General features: G+C 39.1%; 1 protein-coding gene across 1 annotated transcript; it reads right to left on the bottom strand.

Moving 5' to 3' along the window:
- Window positions 1-3,295: 3,295 nt before the first annotated feature.
- Window positions 3,296-7,468, bottom strand: LOC116711033 (potassium voltage-gated channel subfamily A member 10-like). The gene is made up of 2 exons (XM_032550404.1): window positions 7,150-7,468; window positions 3,296-6,242 (listed from the first exon to the last, which is right to left on the bottom strand). Exon 2 carries the CDS (start codon window positions 6,083-6,085, stop codon window positions 4,406-4,408), a length of 1,680 nt encoding a protein of 559 aa, XP_032406295.1. The 5' UTR covers window positions 6,086-6,242; window positions 7,150-7,468; the 3' UTR covers window positions 3,296-4,405.
- Between the last annotated feature and the right edge of the window lie 1,462 nt (window positions 7,469-8,930).

The raw sequence follows: 8,930 nt of genomic DNA, 5'->3' as shown, positions 1-8,930 counted from the left end.
ACTTTACGTGTCACATGAGTGTGTTTATACTATCTAAAAAATCTGTTCCTGTTGTCATGTGTTTGTCTGGGAATTACTTTGCAAGTCATAGTTAGTCAATCACAAAGAAACTTGCAAAAATAGATATGATAAAGTTGATATGCTTGGTTTCTACAGCACTTTTTCTATTTTCTCCTGAGATTTCAAGAAGTGTTAAACCAAACCTTTTTTTTTTAAACTTTTGGTTTAAAAAGGTCAAACTTTAAACACACTTCTAAAGGTCTCTTGGGGATTTTCTTAAGTTCAAATGCTCTGTGTTTTCCAAAGAAAAATGTTTCTGAAGCAGTAGTTAAACAACAACTATTCGCCTGGCTCTTTTGTAGTTTGTATAGGGACCAGGCAAATGTATTCAGATTCCTTGAACATTTTCAGATTTTGCCATTTAACAACCATGTACCTCTAAGTATTTTGTTTTGATTGATTTTATGTGACAGGCCAATATAATGGAGTGCATTATTGTGACTGAGAAACAAAACGATACATCATTTTTCTCATTTAAAATGTATCAGGTATATTTGCATTTAGTTCACCTGAGTCAACAGGTCATTTCTGGAGGCAAATTACTGTATTTGTCTTAGGTATATGAAAAAGTCTGAAATTGTTCAAGGAGCATAGTAACTGTTTCAAAACAATGTACTTTGTGCTTTGAAGAACATTCTTTGCATTTTCATTTGTAACCTCTGCTGTATTCTTATTTTACGCTTCCAAATAAAGCAAACATGTAAGTAAATAAAACAATGTATAAAGAAATTGATCAAAACTTTCACATGGAATTACATTTTTTGGGATGAAGAAAAGGCATTTTTTATAGCTTCTTTTGATCCTTTCACAAAATACTGCACTCAAAAACAAAGTACAGGCAGCATTTTCTGTGAAGCACTAAAAGGCCAAACCCTCACTTTATACAAAACAGTGCCTTTATTTGCGTATTCATCATCTTCTATTATGCTGACAGAACATTGAGTTTCCTATCTCCATTAGCAAATTATTGGATTCCTTTTCAGTTCATAATGCTAGTCATGTAGTTAATGAACAGGCTATAAAAATTTAAATGCAAAGTCACTGTGGGATCCATACCTTAAGTATTACTGTACACTAACAAAGTTGAGCTATAATCAATAGCAATATTACTTGGTGTTGCACACTTTTCTCCAAAGCATCCTCATGTCTGTGCACTTTGCTTTAAATCCAGATGAGTTGCAGTTTCTCAAAGGAACTGAAGAACTTTAAGCGATTTGATTTGAACACAATCTGCTGAGTTCCAGGTGACTTTACTCTCTGGAGGCAGCAAACTACTGTGCACAGGCTGCTGTCTGTGCAGCTCCGAGAATTGAGTTAACGTGTCTGCTGACAGTACAGTAACCCAATCCACTGATATGAGACTCACTGTCTGAGCTTTGCGTGAGACTCGTCCATTGTTTCTTTTAGAGCAGACGGACGCAGCTTGCCACCAGCTCAGAGAGTCAGAAGTAAAGAGCACTCATGCTACAAAGATATTTTTAGTTCTACTAAGATTTGCACTAACTGTTGTGTCACAGAGACTGGACCGGTTGGTCTTTGAATCACTTTCTTGGGGTGAATTTTTATCAAAGGCAGGCTGGATTTGATATCTTCATGGAACTTCTCATGAATTATAAATGCAGCCTCACTTTAGCTTTGACCTTGCCTGAACCATCTGTCTTTTTAAATGCTAAAATGCTTTCAGAGGGTATCCGTGTTACATCAATGAGAGATCAGAAATCAGAAGAGTGGCATGCTGACCTGAGTGATAAATTGTCAAGTTGAAAAGATTCAAAAACACAGCATGACAAACAGAAAAACAAAAACCTTTATGGCAGAAATTGGCTCAGAAAAACAAAATCCAGAAGAACAACATAAATTTGGTACAGTTTAGTTACTGACTAGGAATGTTTTGTTTATATATGAAGGCATGGAACAAACAGCAAGTAAAACAGCCTATGTCTTGCCTCAGAGGCCAAGATAGATCATGTAATAAAAGATTAATTTGCACTGCATATTTAACTTGGTGCTTTTCTTCTGAAGTGATCCCAGTCAAAGACATTGTTTCCCACACAACACTGTAATTTCCAGGTTTAGAACAGAGTACAGCCAACAGAACATGTGATCTAATTAGTCTTTTTTTCCCCAACATTTGTAATAAATATTATAGAGACTGTCAGGTTTCATCTGCATCAATTTGTAGTCATTTTTTCATCATCTCACCCATTTTTAGCCAGTCTCTCTTTCTTTTCTTCATTAGCTAACGGGCTTGTTAGACCTCAAACAAACATCTGCTCCTCCAGCTTGCTATTAACACCACCTATTTATATCAATACAGAAAAAAAAACACAAAAAAACATGATTTTATTCTATATTGTCATATGACAAGCATCACACAATTATTTTCATCATGATATCAGCAATGCGAACAGCCAGTGAGAAGGTGTTAATAACAAGCCAACATGAGGCGTTAATGAGAGTTCAGCCCTGAAGCCAAAAAACTGACACTTACACTTTTATTTATCACTTTTATAAATAAACATAAGGAAAATTGAAGCTCAAACTCATAAATCTGCTTAGACCTGTGCACATTTTATCCCAGAATAAATTCTTTAAAAATCAACAGAGGGAAGCATGACGCAGTTTGGGTACATGTTTAATGAAAGGCACTCTTTGCTGGATAAATAAAACATAGCAAATTATGACACTGTGTACTGTACAACGTTGACACATACAGTAACAGTCTTAACATATTCAGTGCTTCGTAACATAGTAAAGTGCTAATTACTGAAGTGACCTACTCATGTCATCTTATTGGATTATATTTTCCTAGCAGGTACAACTTTTTCAATGGATGAAGAACACAATGTTCTTTTAGACCCACACATTATCACCATATTGCATTCTTCAAGATTATAAAGGCATTGACTGAGTTAGAATTACATTCACTGACATTTCAGTACAAGTAATATTTATATGAACAAGACACTTGCATACATTAAGTTTTCAGTGACAGAACTGTTTCATGCATAAATGGTTCCAATTAATGTGTTTCTTATGGAAATTACAAGTCATATGTTATCACAAACCCAGTTAGCTCATTATCATTGTATGTCTCTCAATCTCATGTCAAATAAATTGTTTCTTATTATAAGTTTAAAATACCATAATAAATTCAGTCTTTATATATATATATATATATATATATACTGTATATGTGGGTGTGGGTGTGTGTGTGTGGGGTGGGCGTGTGGGTGTGTGTGTGTGTGTGTGTGTGTGTGTATATGTATCAAATGTTCAGATATGATAATGGGGATTAAGCCTCAGCTTAGCCACTATGCCATGCATTGAAATAAGAGATAAAAAGGCAGATGAAAAAATACTTTAAAAAAACTTCTTTTTTTTTGCCCTAACCTAGTCTAGTCTATATATATTATCTCACATTTCTGTACACTTAAACACATTTTCCCTGCCAACAATGGATGATGTGAAGCTCCTAAAGTGCTTAAGACACACATAGAAAAACATTTTCAGTGCAATGAAGTGATGCAGTTTTAAAGAGTAAGTTCACTTTACAACAAGTGTTGACATGTTCCATTTACAGCCAAAACCATGTTCATTTGGGCTTGGTGCCAAATTCTAATAATAAAACCTGTGGATAAAAAAAGCAACCTGCCTTTTTGATCACTAAAACTGCTGCATGCAAACCTTTTTCATGTATGGTGAAGATTAAGCAGGTTTATATTTAAGTTTGCAGGCTAGCTATAAGATTAATAGCAGACACGCTACTCTGCCAGGTATTTATCACACAGATAGTGTTACATGGAAAGGTGCCTCAGGCTGTACGTTTGCACCTATAGACCTGCTGAGAAGACAATGTGTATGCCAATGTCTATTGTTACACCGTCCAACACTTGCCTGCCCTTGAACATGTTGCCAAGATCAATCTTGATTTTGCTGAGTATGATAAAGTGTAGACTAACAATGAACTATGTGAGCTCAGATTACTTGATTTGTTTTCATCTGATGGACAAATATACACTATTTCTGTCTAAGCAAGCCAAATTTTAGGTGAAATGTCGGTCTGTTGTAGAAGTCCTATCTTGCTGCACCATGTATTCTCTGAGTTACTGAAACAGTAGTTGCTGAGTTATGTTAATTGCACTTTGACACATCTACATGCAGACAGACAGTTTGTGTACTGGTTGTCTCACCACATGGTGCCTAATAATACTGTAATCATTTGCACAAGTGTTTTGAAGTACAAAAAGATGAGTGAATAAACCAAGTTTGTCTCATTAACACATATGCTTGATTTTTTAAATGTCTATCTTCCTCTAACATTAATAAAAATTACTTATCTTTCTCAGTGCATGCCATTTTTCTCATTTTGCCATGTGCCATTACTCTTGTTGAGAGAAAGGGTACTTCCACACTTGTTAGCAGCTGACATTTTCTGGGCAGCTTCTGCAGCTGCATCCATCACTTGTTTCTCTTCCTGCTCGGTCTCACGGTGATAGAAATAGTTGAAGTTGGAGACAATGACAGGGACTGGCAGGGCAATGGTCAAGACACCAGCAATGGCACAGAGGGTGCCGACCATTTTGCCTCCCATTGTAATTGGGCACATGTCCCCATAACCAACAGTGGTCATGGATACCACAGCCCACCAGAAGCCATCAGGGATGCTAACAAACTGCGTCTGGGGCTCATCCACTTCTGCAAAGTAGATGGCACTGGAAAAAAGGATGACTCCAATGAAGAGGAAGAAGATTAGCAGCCCCAGTTCCCTCATGCTGGCTTTTAGGGTTTGACCCAAAATCTGAAGACCTTTGGAGTGGCGGGAGAGCTTAAAAATTCTGAAGACTCTCACAAGTCGAATGATTCTTAGAATTGCCAAGGACATATTCTGACCTGCATTCAAATCTTCGTCCGGCTTTGTGGCCAGCTCGGTTCCCAGGGTGACAAAATAAGGAATTATAGACACAATGTCAATAATATTCATGATGTTATTAAAAAAATCACTCTTACTGGGGCAAACCACAAAACGGACACCAAGCTCAAAGCAGAACCATATAATGCAAATAGTCTCCACAATAAAAAATGGGTCCGTGAGATATGTCCACACAGTTTTAGGGGCAGGGTAAGAGGCAGTTCCATTGATCATTTGGATGAAACCTGGAGGAAAATCGCTGTCATCCCTGAACTCTGGAAGAGTCTCCAGACAGAAAATAAAGATGGAAATGACAATGACAAAGACAGAGACCAGAGCCACAGATTTGGCCGCACTGGAGCTCTCAGGGTATTCGAAGAGGAGCCAGAACTGCCTCTGCAGTTCATTGGTGGGTAAGAGGACTTCAGGTTCTTTAATAAACCCTTCATCTTCACGAAACTGCTCCATTGCTTCATGGCCCAACTCATAGAAAACAATTTCATTAGCAAAAATGTCTAAGGGAACATTGGCTGGTCTGCGGAGTCTCCCTCCTGACTGGTAATAGTAGAGAATCCCATCAAATGATGGACGATTTCTATCAAAAAAATACTCATTCTTCATTGGGTCAAAGTATTGTAACCGCTTCATGGGATCACCCAACAGTGTCTCTGGAAACTTACTCAGGGTACTGAGTTGGGTTTCAAACATCAAGCCAGAAATATTTATGATGACTTTCTCATCTTTTTCCTCTTGGCAGTGCTTTTCGAACAGATCTTCATTCTCATAATAATCCTTTAGCATCTTACTGAAGACACTGTCAGTGGGAGACTCACTGTTTGCCAAGAGCTTCAGACTGGAGATAAGACTGCCACTGCTGGAGTTTGCCTTGGAGGTAAGAGTTGGAGGAGTGGAGGGGGACAACCCTTCCTGTCCAGACTGACGCTGTCGTCGTCCTCTGCGTGGCGACTGAGGAGGAGAAGCCAGCCGGTGGGCCAGCAAGTTCTGATCAGGAGCCTCTGAGTTGGGTGAGGTCGGGTAACCCGAGTCGCTTGGGTCACCTAGGTTGATACCAACATCGTCCATGTTTTCAAAATTAACAAGCGGCACCTCCATTGCCTGCTTTGATGCAAGCTATGATGGTCAATCTGGTTCCGGAGACAGAGAATGAACCTCAACCAGTGCCACGCTGAAGATAGCGCCAGAGCTTCTCTCCTCCTGGTTACCATTCAGGCTGCTGGACACTAAGTTTGGATTCAGGCCTTTGGTTAATCTGTAAAATAGTGTGATAAAAAGAGACGTATTAAATTCTTCTTAAGTGCTGCAATCTAGTTTTGTTGATAAGGAGATTTTGTGTCGGCTCCTGTTTGCATCAGCAAAGAACCTGCCATCTGACACTCTGCATGTGCAGTTATTTTTCTGCTTCAATTTCTTTCCAATGACCTAAACAAAAACTCACACTGCAATATCAGACATGAAAGTGCTTACATGCAGCATATGGGGCATTATTGCTGATAATGCGTAGCAAAACTATTTCCTCTGGCAAAACAACTGATTCTCCATATATGACTGATGCCATAAACTAATTAAAAATTAAAATTGTTCCTTTATATTTTAACATCAATATTTTTTAACCCTAACTTCCATTGTCTATCAGAAATCTTCTTGAGTTCAAAGTAGTTTGTCAGTTTTACAGTTGTTGTATCTGTTTATCTTTCCTTTAGCCAGGTTTGAACAGGTAACTAAATTGTAACGTACACCATAAGGCTGAAATTCACTTGACACTGAGGGCCCTTCAAGACTCAAAGAGATTCACATGACTCAGATTCCATTCTCAGCTTAGCAGATAGCATGACAGTTAAGGGTATAGAGTTAAATCTTATATAAGGAAATTATAGATGATAGATGCATAATTATGTGAGCTAAGTGTCCCATGTTAGTGACAAAGGGTGAACGAGTCCAAGTGAGAAGACAAAGGACATCACCAAGACGTAAGAAGTAAGAATCGACATCCTTTTGATTAGAGACACTTTTCTGAATGTAGAAAAAACTTTCAATTCAGATAGGTTATTATCTGTCACTCGCCCTGACATTTACAAAAACAGTTATCACTGTAAGGAGACATAAACATCAGACCTGACTGTCAAAGAGGCACAACATGCATGCAAGTGAGGACTCACCCATGTCCCTGGCTCTGCAGAAGTTTCTGTGCCCTCTTTGTCCTGCCTGCCAGCTCCGCTCTGTTCCCCACTTCCCTCACACTCCCTCATCCAAACTTCCAATCAAGAGTGTCTCTAGCTGTATTAAAGCTCTCACTGAGTAATTTAACACCATAAGCGAAACCAGAGAAGCTGAATACACCCTCACAAACTCACAAACGTACACCCCTGCTCTCTCACTCTCTCACAAACACACACAAACACAGATAAACAATAAAATACCCACAAAGGTATCTGACTGTACACTAAATGTAGGGGTCACCTGGCTTTGTTCTGGCTGCTCCCTCCTCCGTCAGTGGAGACATTATAGGTAAGCTCTGTGATAGGAGATTTACTGTGCTGGAGCCAATCGCTGTTTGATGAGGGGAAGGGACTGTGGGTCCCACTCACTTGCCTTTTTTCTGCAGACTAAGCATCCACTTGCAGGATCATCCGATAAATCCTGACCTTCGGGATTGAACTATTTTTGTCCTTTTTTACACTACTTGTCAATATCTACAACAACATCTGATTGCCTGGGGGCTTCAGACTGTTTTTCATCTATCCTGATTTGGCACAAACTCTTATTTCATCTGACATCTGATCTGTTTCTGTATTTTCTTATCTTCTTATCCTTACACACAAATCCTTCATTTTTTGTAAACAAGTGCGAGGTCCAGTTTCATACATAAAATCTGTACATACTTTTACTTAAAGTTGCAAAGTGTTCAGGAATGATTTTTCAAGCTCATATTTGTTTAAAAAGCTAACAAAGTCAAGAGTTAAACTAAATTGCACAGATTTTAAGCTCTTATCCTCAGAGGGTGAGGAAGGTCTCTTTAACCATTAAAAAATTAAATCCTTTATTTAGACTAATGTTCTTTGTATTTTTTTCATATAAAGTTTTTCCAAGGATTTAAACTTCAAATTAAAGTTTCCCTAAAACTTTTTTGGAAGGGTGACCAAGTTGGTAAGACAGGTTGAGTGTTGTGTTTCCTGATTGAATACTGCTGCTCTAATGCTAGATATCCTGTCTGCATATGGCTGTCGTCCTGCTGCAGCTTGCAGCTGGCTGTCTGCTGGTCCCCTGTAACACTGCGGTACGAGCAGGACCACTGCAGACGCGCTCAGGGACGCAGCTTCAAGGTCACAGAAAACTTGACAGTCTCTGCTGTGTCCCCTTTCATCACCATACACTATCACCTCATTATGTGTCGTCACGGTAACATCATGCATCCATGAATCTAAATGTCAACTTTGTGCTAAAGCAACTGAACCAAGGAAAGCCCATGCATGTGAAAAGATGTCTGGATGTGCATCTGCTCAGACAAGCAGTAATTGCTGACTCGATATTCTTCAGATGTATAGGCCTTTTCATAAGCTCCTTCATTGCCCGGCACGTCATTGAGAGCAAAGCCAGTCGAGGCACGACCTGCCACTAAAACACTTCATTATCAAATTTGCTACACCCAAAGACAGAAGCAGGAAGATGGACAATCGATGGGGGTGGGAGCACAGACTGCACGAGTCAAAGCAAAAGTAAATAATCAATCCCCTCCGCTGCAAAATGATTTGTGACAGGTAAAAGTGAGAAAGAGGAGGTCTAGAGATGAGATATGAACTCCAGGATGACGTAGACTGCAGTTACTGCATTGTTACTCTTCTCAGGGGAACTGATGGTGTACCAGAGTGATTTACACCCCTCCCTCCGCCCTCCCATGTAGCCCTCCATCTATCATCCATTCCTCCGCCCTTCCTGATGA

This window comes from Xiphophorus hellerii, chromosome 20, assembly GCF_003331165.1.
Source record: "Xiphophorus hellerii strain 12219 chromosome 20, Xiphophorus_hellerii-4.1, whole genome shotgun sequence".
Lineage (NCBI taxonomy): Eukaryota > Metazoa > Chordata > Actinopteri > Cyprinodontiformes > Poeciliidae > Xiphophorus > Xiphophorus hellerii.
The sequence above is the reverse complement of the archived record's forward strand: the minus strand, read 5'-3'. Positions and strand labels throughout refer to the sequence as shown.